Source organism: Muntiacus reevesi, chromosome 4 (genome assembly GCF_963930625.1).
Source record: "Muntiacus reevesi chromosome 4, mMunRee1.1, whole genome shotgun sequence".
In the NCBI taxonomy this organism is placed as follows: Eukaryota; Metazoa; Chordata; class Mammalia; order Artiodactyla; family Cervidae; genus Muntiacus; species Muntiacus reevesi.
In genome coordinates, this window is record NC_089252.1 from 67,113,204 (window position 1) to 67,127,932 (window position 14,729).

The 14,729-nt window shown below is 49.9% G+C and overlaps 1 protein-coding gene across 1 annotated transcript in view; it reads left to right on the forward strand.

Moving 5' to 3' along the window:
* Window positions 1-8,600: 8,600 nt before the first annotated feature.
* TRIM71 (tripartite motif containing 71) overlaps window positions 8,601-14,729 on the forward strand; it is a 61,321-nt gene continuing 55,192 nt past the window's right edge. Inside the window, exon 1 of the mRNA XM_065932395.1 lies at window positions 8,601-9,473. Coding sequence (XP_065788467.1) covers window positions 8,601-9,473 — 873 coding nt within the window. The remainder of the gene's footprint in view (window positions 9,474-14,729) is intronic.

Below are 14,729 nucleotides of genomic sequence, written 5' to 3' on the forward strand. Positions count from 1 at the left end.
TGCACTATATTAAATTTTTTAATGCAGTTCTGATTTTAAAAAAAAATTTTATTTATTTATTTATTTGGCCTCATTGGGTCTTACTTGCTGCACTTGAGATCTTTGATCTTCACTGCAGCATGTGGGATCTTTAGTTGTGGCATGTGAACTATTGGTTAAAGCATGTGGGATCTAGTTCCTGACCAGGGATTGAACCTGAGCCCCCTGCGTTGAGAGTACAGACTGTTAGCCATTGGGCCACCAGGGAAGTCCTCATTTTGGACTGGACTGAAATAAGCCATGTCTTAATGTATGTGATAAACATTTAAAACTTTAACCCATGAGGTTTTCTTTTTTGGCTCTGTATATCAAATGCGCTGGTTCTTTGGTGCATGTGTAAGATTTAATAGTTCCATTGTGTGACTTGACAATGACATTTTGGGAAATATTCCCAGCTGTAATGTTGTCTACAGTAGTTCTCATCGGATGCTAGACTTTTTAAAACCACTTTTCTAATAAATTTTGTTGTGAAAACTTAAAAAAAGCTGACAAATTGACCTTCATCAAAATGTAAAATTCATTCAAAAGAGAATGAAAACACAGACTGGGAGAAAAATCTTAGCAAAGCATATATCTGATAAAGGATTCACAGCCAAAATGCATAAAGAACTCTCAATTAATAAGAAAGCAAAAAACCCAATTTTTAAGAAGCAAAGGCTATAAACAGACACTGCACCAAAGAAGATCTATGACTTTTAAATAAAACACATAAAAAAAAAAAAACACATGAAAAAAGCTCAATATCATTAGCCATCAGGGGAATGCAAATTAAAACCAGAGTGAGCTACCACCATTCACCTATAAGAATGGCTAAAATGAAATAAAACACAACGGACTGTACAAAGTTTGGTGAGGATGTGGACAAGACTGAACTCATGTTCTGTGGGTAGAAATGTCAAACGGTGCAAGCGCTATTTAAAACCACTTTGTGGTTCCTTGAAAAATTAATATACACCTGCCATGTGATGCAGCCATTCCACACACATGTATTTTTCCAAGAGAAAATACATACTAGTCCAAAGAAAGATTTGTGTATGAATATTTACAGCAATCTTATCTGTAATAGCCAAAGCTTGAAAACAAACCCAAATGGCCCAGAAACCAAAATGATCAAGCAAACTGGTAAATCCGCAAATTGCAGAGCATCCATACCATGGAATACTATTCAGCAATAGTATTACTGAGCAGGAAGAGAGTACTTATCCACACATCATTATGAATTAATCACAAAAAAATTATGCTGATAAATCAGAAAATTGGAAGTGACACATACACAGTGCTATATATACAAAATAGATAACTGATAAGGACCTACCGTATAGCACAGGGAACGCTACTCAATACTCTGCAATGACCTATATGGGAAAAGAATCTTAAAAAGAGTGGATATATGTACCTGTATAATGAAATCACTTTTCTGTACCCCCAAAACTAACACAGTATTGTAAATCAACTATACTCCAATAAAAAGTAAAAACAAATAGCAAAGTAACTATGCTAAGTTAAAGAAGCCAGAGCTCCATATCCCCAAGAAAAGTACAAATTGTACAAAAGAATATGTATTATAGGGTTCCATGTACATTAAACTCTAGAAAATGCAAACCGATCCATAGCTATAGAAAGCAGCGGGTGGTAGCCTGGGGAGAGGTTACATGGAGGGTTTATCAAGGGGTCCAAGAAAACTTCGGGGGAGTGAGATGTATTTGTTCTCTTGGTGTGGTGATATCCATATATCCAAACTTACCAACCTGTGTACTTTTAAAAGTGTGTAGTTAATTTATTGTATGTCAATTATACCTCAATTAAACTGTTTTACTTATTTATTTATATATTTTGTCATGCAGCTTGTGGGATCTTAGTTCCCTGGCCAGGGAGAGAGGCTGGGTCCTCAGCAGTGAAAGGGCTGGAAACACTGGAGTTCCAGGGAATTCCCTAAAGCTGTTTGAATAAAAGCTGTTTAAGCTGTTTTGAAAGAAAGAAAGAGAGAGAGATGAAGGAAAGGAGGAAGAAAGAAAGGAGGGAAGGGAAGGAAGGAGGGCGAGAGGAAGGAAGGAAGAAGAAATTTAGGGATGTTAATCTGGCAGAAAATGTGGGGCAGGAGGGGATGGCAGTCTCCATTTATTTCCTGCTGTGTTAACAAATGACCCCCAAATTTAGAGGCTTACAACAACCACCGTGTTGTTATATTTCACAATTTTGTGAATCTGGAATTCAGATTGGCTCACTGAAGTGAAGCCCAGTGGCACCAATGGGGTGGTATTCAGACTGGGATGGTCTAGGCGATCCAGGGTGGCTTCCGCCACATGCCTGGCACCTCGGGGGGGACGGCAGGGATGCTGGACTCCAGTGGCCCCCTCTCTCTGTCCACGGTGATTCAGGGACCCTCCATGTGGTCTCTTCCCCCTTGGCTTCCTCTTCCTTGAGCCACTATGGAGACCAAGGTGGAAGCTGGCAGTTCTTCTGGAGACTGGGCCAAGAATAGGCATAACATCCCTTCTGCCATGCTCTGGATTGGCTGAAATAGCCAGGTGCCAACCCAGACTCTAGGCGAGGGGCAACAGACCCCACCTCTCAGGGAAAGCCATGAGTTGGAACAGTCAGGCCAGGCTGAAGACTTCCTTGGTCTTAAGCAGTTGAGTCGGGTATCTATGGGTGGTGGGAGGCCCTTGTGTGGAAGTCTTACAGAAAGGGAGATTTGAGACAGGGCAGAGAGGTCCTTAGGCTTCCTGGTGGCTCAGTGGTAAAGAATGTGCCTGCCAACACAGGATCCCTGGGTCGGGAAGATCCCCTGGAGAAGGAAATGGCAACCCACTCCAGTATCCGTGCCTGGGAAATCCCATGGACAGAGCAGCCTGGCCGGCTCACAGTCCATGGGGTTGGAAAAGAGTGGGATGTGACTTAGTGACTAAGCAACAACAGAGAGGTCCTTGGCCATCAGGTTGAGCAGTCTGACTTCTTTAGGTAAAAGGGAGCCCTTTCAGCTACAAAATTTGAGACTCTGGAATAAGAGGCTGGTCAGGCTTAACAGTGTGCATTGATTTAAGTATCTTTTGATTTTCTGCTATATTTATTTAAAAGACAACTTTTATAGTTTTTGCCCCCCCCCCCCCCACTATGAAAGACACACATTTCATTTCATAAAACATAGGATGAGAGCTTAGCTTAAACCTGATGGGCCACACGCAGCCACTGTGGGGTCTTGAGCTGTGAGTGACAGGAGGCAAGACCACGTCTCTCTACTATGGAGGGGAAGAAGGTCATGATTGGTGATCTGAAATGCTGAGATCCAGGGGAGGGTAGTAATTAGGCAAAGACAAATTTAAGGGGTAGGCAGGCAGTTTGTAAACCCCTCTACTGAATAAACATAATGAAAACAAAAAGGTAATATTTAACTGTATGCCTGAGCACTTACATGTATTTCATATTATACTAAGCACTGTATATTTAGCAGCTCATTTAACCCTGATGGGCTAAGTCCTTGGCCCAGTCCTGCTATAAGCATGAGTAATCAGAGGCACAGAGAGGTTAAGTAACTTGCCCAAGATCACACAGAGTGTTGAGCTGGGAGATAAGCCTGATTGGGCTCTGGAGTACCTTTAACCATTCAAGCTGGATACTGACTTTTCAAGCTTCTTTACTGTAGTCTATAAAGGTCTAGGTGACTAGAGCTTATATATTCTCTGACTAGTTGCTATTCTGGACTCTGGGCTGTTAAAAGCAGCTGATGCAAAAAAAATAATAATAATAATAATAAATAAAATTAACAAAAAAAAAGCAGCTGATGCATGCTAAGTCACTTCAGTCATGTCCGACTCTTTGTGACCCTATGGACTCATGGCCCACCAGGCTCCTCAGTCCGTGGGGATTCTCCAGGTAAGAATACTGGAGTGGGTTGCCATGTCCTCCTCATTATAATGACTCCAAGGCCAGAGTCAGGGAAGAGTTAAGAGTTGGCCAGGTGTGTTGAACTCCATTCCCCTTCAGCTGGCAGGATGCAGACAAGGATTCAAGGGTAGTCTCTTTGGCTGGTAACACTCCCCCTTGCCCCCAGTGGTCCCCCCCCCCCACCCCCCAGTGGTAGTGGTTTAAAAGAGTTATTACGATATAAAGGGTTTTTTTTAATATTCAAAAAGAATATTCTAGTGATTCATGTATTTTAAAATTATGTGAATGCACCCTGAGGATGATGGGGAAAGATGCAATTTTACATCAAAACAAGCTGGTACATCAAATATTTAATGAAAGGATCAGATGCAAAAAACAGATGCAGTCGCTCTGATGGATGGAAATGTGGTGGAACCCCAACCCCAGGGCTGAGAGAGCAGCAGGGGCCACTGTCCTCTTTGAAAAGAAAATATGGTTACAGATGAATTCAAGAAAGAATGCAAATTTACTGCTTACATAATTTTAGGGCTTTTTTTTTTTTTTTTTTAAAGAAGTAGTTCCTTATTAAAATACAAATGATTTTCAGGTTTCAGAAAGATGTTTAATATTCCCTTTCTAATTTAGGCAAAACTGGACAACTGCTTGTTCCTCTCTTGCTAAGAAAGGGTGTTTATTAGCTAGGATGGCAATGAAAAAATTTAATACTAGTTTATAGCAGGGGACTGTCTTTGACCTTTCATCTGGATATACAGCTCCCGTTCCTCTCATGGATAAACTACAGCCTTATTAAAATCTCTTCCTAATTTGGTCTTCATCACTACACCATATTGAAAAAAATCATAACTGTATTTTCTCTACAATTGGGATTGAATCAGTTGCTTTAAAAATTTCCCTCTTTCCCAAGGTATGGTGAATTAAGTCTTAATGGAAATTAGAAAAGTGCTAACAATTTACACTACAGCCCTGCTTCCCGGCAATGTCCTGTCAATTCACTAAAGGAAAGAAAGGGAAGCTACTTCCAGAGGAGAAATCAACCTCTTTTTCCTCCTTCTCTTTCTTTTTGTCTTATTCTGAGCAATTGTCCCCAGGAAACTAACGCACCCCCTGCTGTGGAGTTTGATTCCTCTTTCTGGAGTTACAGTCTTCCTGCTCCTTGGAGATGTCTCAGCTGACTTTCCATCTCTGCCATCCACTTGCAAGATATTTAGAGTCATAGGACCAGAAGAGCTGCTAATTCTCCCCTCCCCCTCTCTGGTCATCTTTTTTTTTAAAAAACCTTTTTAGATGCTGGTGGGTGGGGCCAATCAAGAGGGAGACAGCAGGTCTGGCCCACCCCTTTTCTGACCCTCTGGGGCCATCTTCCTTCTGGCAATTCTCTTCCCCCATCTGTTTTCCTCTTGTTTTTGTTTAAAAAAAAAAAAAGAAAGAAATTAAAAACAATCAAAGAAAGGAAAAGAAACAAAAACCACGGAATACATCCACACCTCTGTTGAAGCAAGGCCAGTGTGGTACAAAATTCTGTAGGAAAATTCATGTGCCAGCATGTACGTGTTTATTCTCAGGTCTCAAACTGGAAGAAACTTGTGTTGGCATGAAAAACCCCTAATATTTATTACATTTTTATATTGGAGTGTAGCTGATGCACAATATTATTTCTAATATTCAAAGCATAAAATGTTTACTTTTCTTTCATTGGTCAAAGAAGGAAATCTGTCCCCCCTCCCGTTTTATTGAGATATAACTGATGTGTTCTGGGTTTATTCGATATTAATTTTTGCACTCCTCCCATATTTGGGTGAATGTTCACTCAGCTCAGATTTGCTCCAGGTGCCAAGGAGACAGTGGCTGAAGACTAGGTCTGCTGGCTTGTCCTAGAATTCTTCCCATCTCAGAGCAGCACCAGGCCCCACAATGGCTTTGTCCCACGAGGGTGGTGTTTCTGCAGCATGGGGCCTTCAGCATGTTAAGAGTTTCTTCCAGGTTGATCTTTCCTTGCAAATCTCTGTGAAATCTGGTGAGCTGCAAATGTGTATGTAGTGTTTTTTGTTTTTTTTTTTTAATTTCACATTTATGATACAAGCATGGGTTGTTTAGCTTGGGCACCAAGTTATGATTATTTTTTGAACTTAGTTTACAGCCAGTGTAATTCTGCACAGATCTTAAATGGCAGATCCAGAAGTTTTGACAAATGTACACACAAATGCCCCTTCAGCTTCATTTTCCCAGAAGGTTCTCTCCTATCCCCTTCCCCAGTCACTATTCCCTCACCCTCGAGGGTTCTTCTCCTATCTTCAAAGCTTAGTTATGCCCGTTCTAGAATTTTCCGTATATGGAATCACACAGTATGAACCTTGTGTTTGGTTCCTTTCTTCTAACATGATGGTTTTTTGAGATTCATCCAGGTTGTTTGTAGAAGTGGGACCCAAGCTGTCACTCACAGCTTGATGCTGTTAAAACTGGGACAATCGGTCCACCCGATGGCCTCCACACCATATACGCTCTAAATTGTACTATTTGGCCCTCTCCACTCCACCAAGTCAGTCTCTCTCCAGGGCCCAGCGAGTTCCTCTCCCAGAACCGCCCAGGCAGCCTCGGGCAGCACCCAGATGGCCGCGGGGCCATCACCGGGAACCTCCCCGGAACAGCTGCCCTCTGCCCCCTATCTCCCCCCGCCCCCCCCCCCCCCAATAAAACGCCGAAAGAAACCGGCCCTCCTGCAGGTCAAAATTCAGATTCGTTTAATTCCAAACTGCCTGATGTTTTGGTGTTGATCAGATATGCAGAGTCCTTAAGAAAATGTTAAAAAAAAAAGAAAGAAAGAAACCGGTGGCTGGGGCGGGGGTGGGGGTGAGATCTCAGGGGCAGTGGACATCAGCCTCTGCAGAACCAGGATTCAGAAAGAAATCTTTTCTTTTCTTTTTTAAATAAACGGAAGAGTCGCTCTCCACTCCGCGCTCAGAGGGTTTCAAAGGTCGTCACACTGAAGCCCGGGGGCGTTCATCTCCCCAGCGGCCGCGAGAAGGGAGGAGGTTGGAAGGAGGAGGGGGGGAGCACACAAAAGCGAGCCTTGCAGAGAGGGCTAATGTTTCCTGTTTGCCTGGAACCCCCTCCTCTGTGTCCCCTCCCCCAGCCCCCTCCCAGCACTCGGGCGGAAGTGAGTTTGCTCCTTTGGAGATTAAAAGGATTCCGAATTCCGATCAGTCCCAATAACCAACGTACTGAGAGGAGGAGGAGGAGGAAGAGGCGGCAAAGCTGAGAAAGGGGGGACGCGCGCGCGTGCACGCACGCAGCCCGAATCGCGGAGTTGTTCAAAGCCCCGCGCGGTCAGGGCGCACAGCGCGAGCCAAGCCCGGTAGGCGCAACGCTGCCGGGGCCACCCGAGTCTCTCTCGGCGACTCGTTTCAGAAAGAAGATGACGCGGGCGCGGGCCGGCGGCGTTGACCACGCGGCTCCTGATCTCACCGCGCTGGGCCGTTGCCGGTTCCACTGATTCCGGCGCGCCTCGGTGGAGGTTCCGTCCCCGCGGCTCGGGATCGGAGGGGGGGACCAAGGCGAGGGCGAAATGGCCCGATGACAAAGGAAATGTGATCCCCCTTCGCTGCCAAGGTTTCAGAGAGGACGGACGCGAGGAGGAGGAGGAGGGGCGCGGGGCGCGCGCAGAGCTCGGATAGCATTGCACGACGGCTCGCGCGGAGCGGGCAGCGGGTACATCTAATATCTTCCTGCCGATGAATAATTCACGACGGCCCGCGGGGACCTGCGGCCCCGCGCAGCGGCGCGGCTAAACCGGAGGAGAAGAAGCGCGTGGGAGGCGCCCAGGCCCTGCAAGGCCGGGGCAAGAGGGCCCCGGGCCGCGTGGGGCGCGCGTGCGTGTTAAGCGCCGGCAGCTCGGCGGGGCTCGGCGGGCGCGCGGGAGACTCGAGGCGCGTGGGGCGCGCGTGCGTACTACCCGCGTGCGGCCGCGGCGGGCCCCACTAGCTGCAGCTGCGGCGGGGCTCACCGCGCTTGCAGAGAGGCCGCGCCCGGCCGTGCGCAAGCCCGGAGTGCCGCACGCCGGGCCACCCAGGAGCCCCTGGCCGCCGCGTCATGCGGTGGGGCGGCTGGCGTCGCGCGGGGGGACACGGGCTCGGCGTCGCGCCGCTCCCGTCTTTACTAGTTTGGGGAACCTTCCTGTCCCAAGAAGAGACTAAATCCATTTAAAGAAAAGCCCACGCACCAAATACTCGTCGAACCAAATTCTGCCTCTCCTGCCGGGACTGGGATTGCACAGCGGACTTGACTTGGGGGTGGGGGACAATTCCCCTCGGCTGGCGAGAAGCTAAGCTGCAGCTGCTCCAGGAGTCCTCTGACCTCCCTGCCCCCGCTCGCCCCTCGCGTGTCAGGACTTGTTCCGGCGCTCCCGCCTCGGAAGGCGCGCGGCTCCCGCGTCCTCCTCCTGGAGGAATCCTTGTCGCCTCTGGAAAGTAGCATTTAATGCCCGCTGCGTCGCGGGTGGCAGCGCGCGGGCCGGGCGCGGCGAGGCCGAGGCGGCCGCGCCGCTCTGGTGCCGGCTCCCGTGCGTAGGCCTAATCGATGCCTTTTTTCTGAGTGAGTCGGCGGCTCCCCCACCCACCTCGTCCGCGCTCTCCTCCTCCTCTTCCTCTCTGGTCTCCTCCCTCCTCCGGGCCTGGTTGCAAATGGCTTCGTTCCCCGAGACCGACTTCCAGATCTGCCTGCTCTGCAAGGAGATGTGCGGCTCGCCGGCGCCGCTCTCCTCCAACTCGTCGGCGTCGTCGTCATCCTCGCAGACGTCCACGTCGTCGGGGGGCGGCGGCGGGGGCCCCGGGGCCGCGGCGCGCCGCCTGCACGTCCTGCCCTGCCTGCACGCCTTCTGCCGCCCGTGCCTCGAGGCGCACCGGCTGCCGGCGGCGGGCGGCGGCGGCGGCGCGCCGGGAGAGCCGCTCAAGCTGCGCTGCCCCGTGTGCGACCAGAAGGTCGTTCTGGCCGAGGCGGCGGGCATGGACGCGCTGCCCTCGTCCGCCTTCCTGCTCAGCAACCTGCTCGACGCCGTGGTGGCCACGGCCGACGAGCCGCCGCCGAAGAACGGACGGGCCGGCGCCGCGGCGGGCGCGGGCGGCCACGGCAGCAACCACCGGCATCACGCGCACCACGCGCACCCGCGCGCGGCCGCCTCGGCGCCGCCGCCGCCGCTCCCGCCTGCGCCGCCGCCGCCCGCGCCGCCCCGCTCGGCGCCTGGCGGCCCCGCAGGCTCCCCGTCGGCGCTGCTGCTGCGCCGGCCCCATGGCTGCAGCTCCTGCGACGAGGGCAACGCGGCCTCGTCGCGTTGCCTCGACTGCCAGGAGCACCTGTGCGACAACTGCGTCCGCGCGCACCAGCGCGTGCGCCTCACCAAGGACCACTACATCGAGCGCGGCCCGCCCGGCCCCGCCGCCGCCGCCGCCGCTGCGGCGCAACAGCTCGGGCTCGGGCCGCCCTTCCCAGGCGCGCCCTTCTCCCTCCTCTCCGTCTTCCCCGAGCGCCTCGGCTTCTGCCAGCACCACGACGACGAGGTGAGTGCGGGGACCGCTCCCGCGGGGGGACTGCGGCCCGGCGGCGTGGGCAGCGGGTCTGGGCCCCAGGGGCGCTGCGCGGGTGCTCGCAGGGGTCTCCGGGCAGGTCCCCGACTGAGGGAGGGATCCCTCTCCCCCTTCCGGATTTCTCCGGTTTTCTTTTTGACTACGTGGCAGTCACTGCCATTGAGCCGACGACCCTGTGTGTGCGGAGAAGAGCTGGCTTCTGTGTGCGGGCCGCAGAGGGTCTCAGAACGCGAACTCCTCCTCCCCCCGTTTCCATATTTAATTTTCTGGCTGACCAAACGTGGTAACCGCTGTCTGCAGTTATAGGCAGGAGCTGGGGTAACATAGATGTGTATGCTTGTGTAGACCTGGCCTCCGTGGGCGAGGGTGCCTACTCCGCTCCCCCAGACAGCTTCCGAGGTTGGAGATACCCCCCTCTTGAGAGACTTTGGTTTCCTCGTTTCTGTTTGACAAAACGGGCAGGCTATTGTTTTAAGTAAGACACGGGATGGAGGCGTGTGTGAGTCAGTGAGTGAGTGTCTCTGCGTAGATGTGGTCTTGTGGGGGTACACCAGGGTCTTCCCAGCATACTGAGGGCTCCCGTTTAGGTTTTTCCCCCACTTTAGTTTTGTTGGTTTGAAGTTCATCGATGGTTGCTTTTAAATAAGGCGTTGGCCAGGAGTTAGGGGGTCGAGTGGGTGAGTATGGGGTACACGTGCCCGGAATGCCCTGGTTTTCCACGTGCGCGGTCATGAGGGCGGGCTATACTTATAGTTGGGATTGTGTGGGATAAGCGGGCAGCTGCGGATCTGTGAGGGCCTCGGGTCTTATCCTCCAGCTCCCGAGGTTCCGTTTCCGCAACGTGGAGAAAAAGCGCGTTCTGGCCTCTGAACCTCCCTTGTGTGGACTTGAGCCTCGTGGGCCCACCGCTGCGCCCGGGGTTGCGGGTTGCGGGCGGCGGGGGGGACCTTGCCGGTTGCCCTCACCCAGCTGGAAGTCCTCGGGCCGCCCCCGCCTGCCCCGGCCTCGGCCTCTCCGGGAACCGGTTTCCCAGGTTGGGAGGTGTCCTCACCCCGTTCAACCTGAGGCTCGACTGCCCCTGGGGAACAAGCCGGCCCCGGCTGCACGCGGCTCTAACCGGGCACGCAGAGCCCGAGGGCTGAAGGGCAGCCTTTGGGTTCACTTGGCTCTTGGCTGTTTGTTGAATAAACCCTTCTTGCTTATTTTTCACATCGGGTGCTACCTTAAGCCTATTCGAGCCCCTGAGTGGAAGGGGCCGAAAGTTTTAAGGCTCAGCCTCTCCTGCGAGGGTCGGTGCCTTGATGCGATCTACCTAGAGTACCTCGGGGAGAGGTGATGCTAGAGCCTCGCCTTGCGGGGGAACAGCAGTCCTCGTGGGAGTCGCCGCCGGCGAGGTGGGGTGGGCGTGCTGGCTGCGAGCGCGGCTGCGGCTGGCCCCGCGCAGCCTCTTCCACTTCTAACCTGTTATTTGGGGAGGAGGGCGGAGCTATTGCCTGCTGGCCTTAAGCCGGCTTCTCCTATTGGGAAAAAGTTGAAATTCTAATCTATTTGTTGTGGACGCCTCATTTTCAAAGTTTCTTTCTAGGTATGAAGCCTAGGCGGGCCGTTATTCTTTGCCTTCCTTTTTTTTTAAGCTTTGAATGGACTCTTCTGAAAGTTTTCCCACATTCAGGGCTGAATGTTTCTAGCAGATTCTTTCAAAAAATAGATTGAGGTAAAAGAGATCTGAATCCCAATCCCGGGAATGGGAAGAGGGAATCAATTCACTGGGAAGTTTAGTGTCAAGGGGGAGGAAGGGGGAGAGGGCACCTCGAATCCGCCCCAGTTTCCCTCCTGGCAGGGGCATGGATGGAACCCTCCCTCTCAGCAGTTGAGTTTAAATGTCAGGTTTTATTTATATTCCCAGTTAAAGATCCGTATACGTTTTATTTGGGTTGAAACAGTACATGCTCAGTGTTGCCAGACTTGTAAAAGGTTTATATACTTTTCAAATTATAAAACCATTCAAATAGTATGGGAGTGTGTGAAGTGAGCGGTGTTCCCTCACCCTGGGAGGTACTTGGATGCCCTGAGAATTTCGATTTTTTAAAGTGTGCAGTTCTGGTGAAGTTGGCAGAGGCATTAAGATACTACCCTGTTAGACCAACTATCCTTTAAAACACGAAATTTTCTCAGTTTTGAGCAAAACTCTACTCCCCCTGCCCCTTGTTGATTTTATTTTAAAAGAAGAAAACTTGGAAATTAATTTTTAGACCTTTTTAATCCTTTCTGGGTTTGGAATGTGACCGAATTTAAGTTTAAAGGGACAGCCCAGGGCTGTGAATGGGAAAGTCAGATGTTCAGAGGAAAAGCACCTGGTTTACCCAGGGGGTCCCAGCCTGGGCCTAAATTCTTTCTCTCCTTCCAAGGGAGTGATCCTTAATAGTTTAGGAATGATGTGCCTTTAGAAAGCCCTTTTTCCGACTGGGAAAAGAGCCTGAGGTCACTGTGGGAGATGACCACCTTGTCCTCTGATAGTGTTGAAAGGAATGCCTAAATCCGTGTGGTTTTTAATGGGTACAGTCTGCTTCGATTTTTGAAATGTACTGTTCTGAGTTGCTCCGGTGTCAACAGGCTCCATGAAATAATTCAGCGTGCCCTTGTCTTATGGTGACTGATGCCACCTGACCTTGGGCAGGGGGTCCCCCAAGGTCTGCCCCTTTAATTTTAGGGAGAGTGCGTCCAACAGTTGGCATCTAGGAGGGTAGCCGGTCGGGTCTCTTCCCCCAGACTGCGTTCCTTAAGCATCCCCGCGAGCGTGACAAGATGGTTCTCTTGAGCTTTGGTTTAAAACAACCGGAAAACCTAAAAGAAAGGAGCTGGGTTTTCCAACAGAATGAAGGTTGCTTCCTCCTCTTCTGTATTTGGTCCAGGTAAAAAACGAGAGTTTGGGTTTTTCGCCTCGGTGGTGATCAGTCCAAAAGGCCTGCTAGCGGGCGGCCTGGCTGGGGATGGGGCGGGGGGTGGGTGGTCGGCGCCCCGGGACCGCTGGCCGCGCGCCTCCCGCGGGGGCCCGGGAGAGGCGGACGGAGGCGGCTCGACCAGCCCGGAGCCGGCCTCCGCCAGGGGGACGCGGCGGGGCCGAGACAGGGTCTGCACGCATCTGCGGGGAGCGCTGGGGAGCTGATCGGGACCGGAGCGCGCGGCTCCCGTCGTCACGAGGTGTCCTTTAATGTTGTGTTGCTAGCACGTGGGAAGCAAGCCCTGCCTCGGCCGCCTCGGAGGCGACACTGGGAGCAGAAAGGCTGTGTTGTGTGTGTTCAGGGCTGGGCGGCAGCGCTCTGTAAATGGGAGAGGCTGAGTGGGGTCTGAGCCCGTTCCGGTCCCCGGAAAGGCCCTGTCACTTGGGAGCAGGGCAGGGGTGACCCAGTTGCCATCTTGAGCTGAGGGTTTCTTTGTAGACCCCGAAGATGGCAATCTTGGTTCCCAGTTAGGAAGGTGGGAGTGGGGGTGGATTTTCCTGAGTCTTTTGGATGGAGAATGGGATGAAGGGATGATGCAGTTTATTTCTGTGTCTGTAACAAACTGCCTGGAAGATAGATTCTAGAATTCCAATTCAATATGACCCTAAATGTTGACCCCAAATATTGAGGAAACCACTCTTCAAAAATCAGCCCCAAACACTCTGGAGAAAGAAGGTTTGCAGCCTAAAATAATTGATTGTGGCATGTACTCCTGTATCTTATTTTGAATAAGTTCCTGTGAATGGGGATTGTACCCGAATTGGCATCAATATATTTTATTCTGTATTTACAGAGGCCAAGTTTTCTCAGGCATGCATCCCTTTGTGTTTTAAAATTATATGTGTGTGCCTTGTAAATTGTAAAATTCATAGTAAGAGGTTTTTTTGTTTAAGGACAAGAGTAAAAAATGAGTAAAAATGTGCATTCTAGTTGTTTCTGCTCCGCATCCTCAACCAGTTCGATAGGACTTGGTAGATGTATGTCTGCTTAGCACACAAATCTCACCTATTCACTGGAAAATCAGACCTTCCATACCTTGGAAATAGTTGGAAGGCTCCTGCTTTGAATCCAGTTCAGCAGGTGGACATTGGTAGATTGAAATCTGTTGAATTACGAAAATGCTTGAGGAAAATGTCCGGGAGAGAAATGTTCTCTGTTGACTTCTCAATATGTTAGTTTTAAATATAGTCTCTACACTGTGAACTTTAAAAAAAAAATTCACATGTGATCGGAGGAATGTGCCTGGTCTTCCATAAAAATGCACAGAGATGCATTTCACCAACATGGCTCCCAGGCAAGTGGCTAGTTGGGCGGGCTGTGCTGGTGAGGTTGCCTCACAGGCATGGCCGAGAGTCAGAAAGGATGCTGGTGATACTGAGGCTGTTGTGAAATCAGTGCTGTCTCTGGAGACTTATGACCAGTTTTTCTTGCTAAGGAGTAAACACTAGTTTGGGAGTTGCATAGACTTGGTTTTGGTCTATAGGATCTTTATTTCCAATGCTAGGAATATATATTTTGCAAACAGTGAAAATATTTTAGGAAGAAAATGGGTACTTTCAGTTCGTTTGATAGCACTATACATTCTTTATGACTCAGTGTTTACAAGTTAAATAGTTGTAGGACTAAAGCAGTCTGAAAGTGTTTAAAGACTGAGTAAAATTGCCTTTTTCCATCCCAGCTTTCCTTCCCATTTTTAGCTACTTATAAATGCTAATTCCAGGGAGTCCTTTTCAGATTTCAGGGCATTAAAGCCAACATTAAAATGTAGAATTTCCTAATTTCTCTGCACATGTAAAATTTTGAGTGCAACTGTTTCGCTTTTTATGTTTTCATTAAAAAGAAAAGTTCGCATATGTGGAAAGGGAATTAGCTTTGGAGGAAGCCATAAAGGAGGAGGTGAAATGGTTAAAATTCTTTTGTTGTTGAAGTAGTTTGCCAGGAGAAGAAAGGGTTTATAAACTTTTTCTGCTTATGAGGAATTTTAACTTACTTGATCATTCTATATAGCTCTCACATTTAACACCGTCCAAGTTTTATATCTTTTGGTGCTTACTGAAGTCACATGGGTTGCTTATTCTCACCAGTTCATCTCACAGGGCAAGGTTTATTTCAGATGTATTCATTCTTAGGGAATAAAGGACCATTTCGATGTCATTCTTCATGACACTTGAACGAAAGATTGAGAAGAATTCTACCACACAGGCGGTTTCCTCCTGCCTTTCCCCGT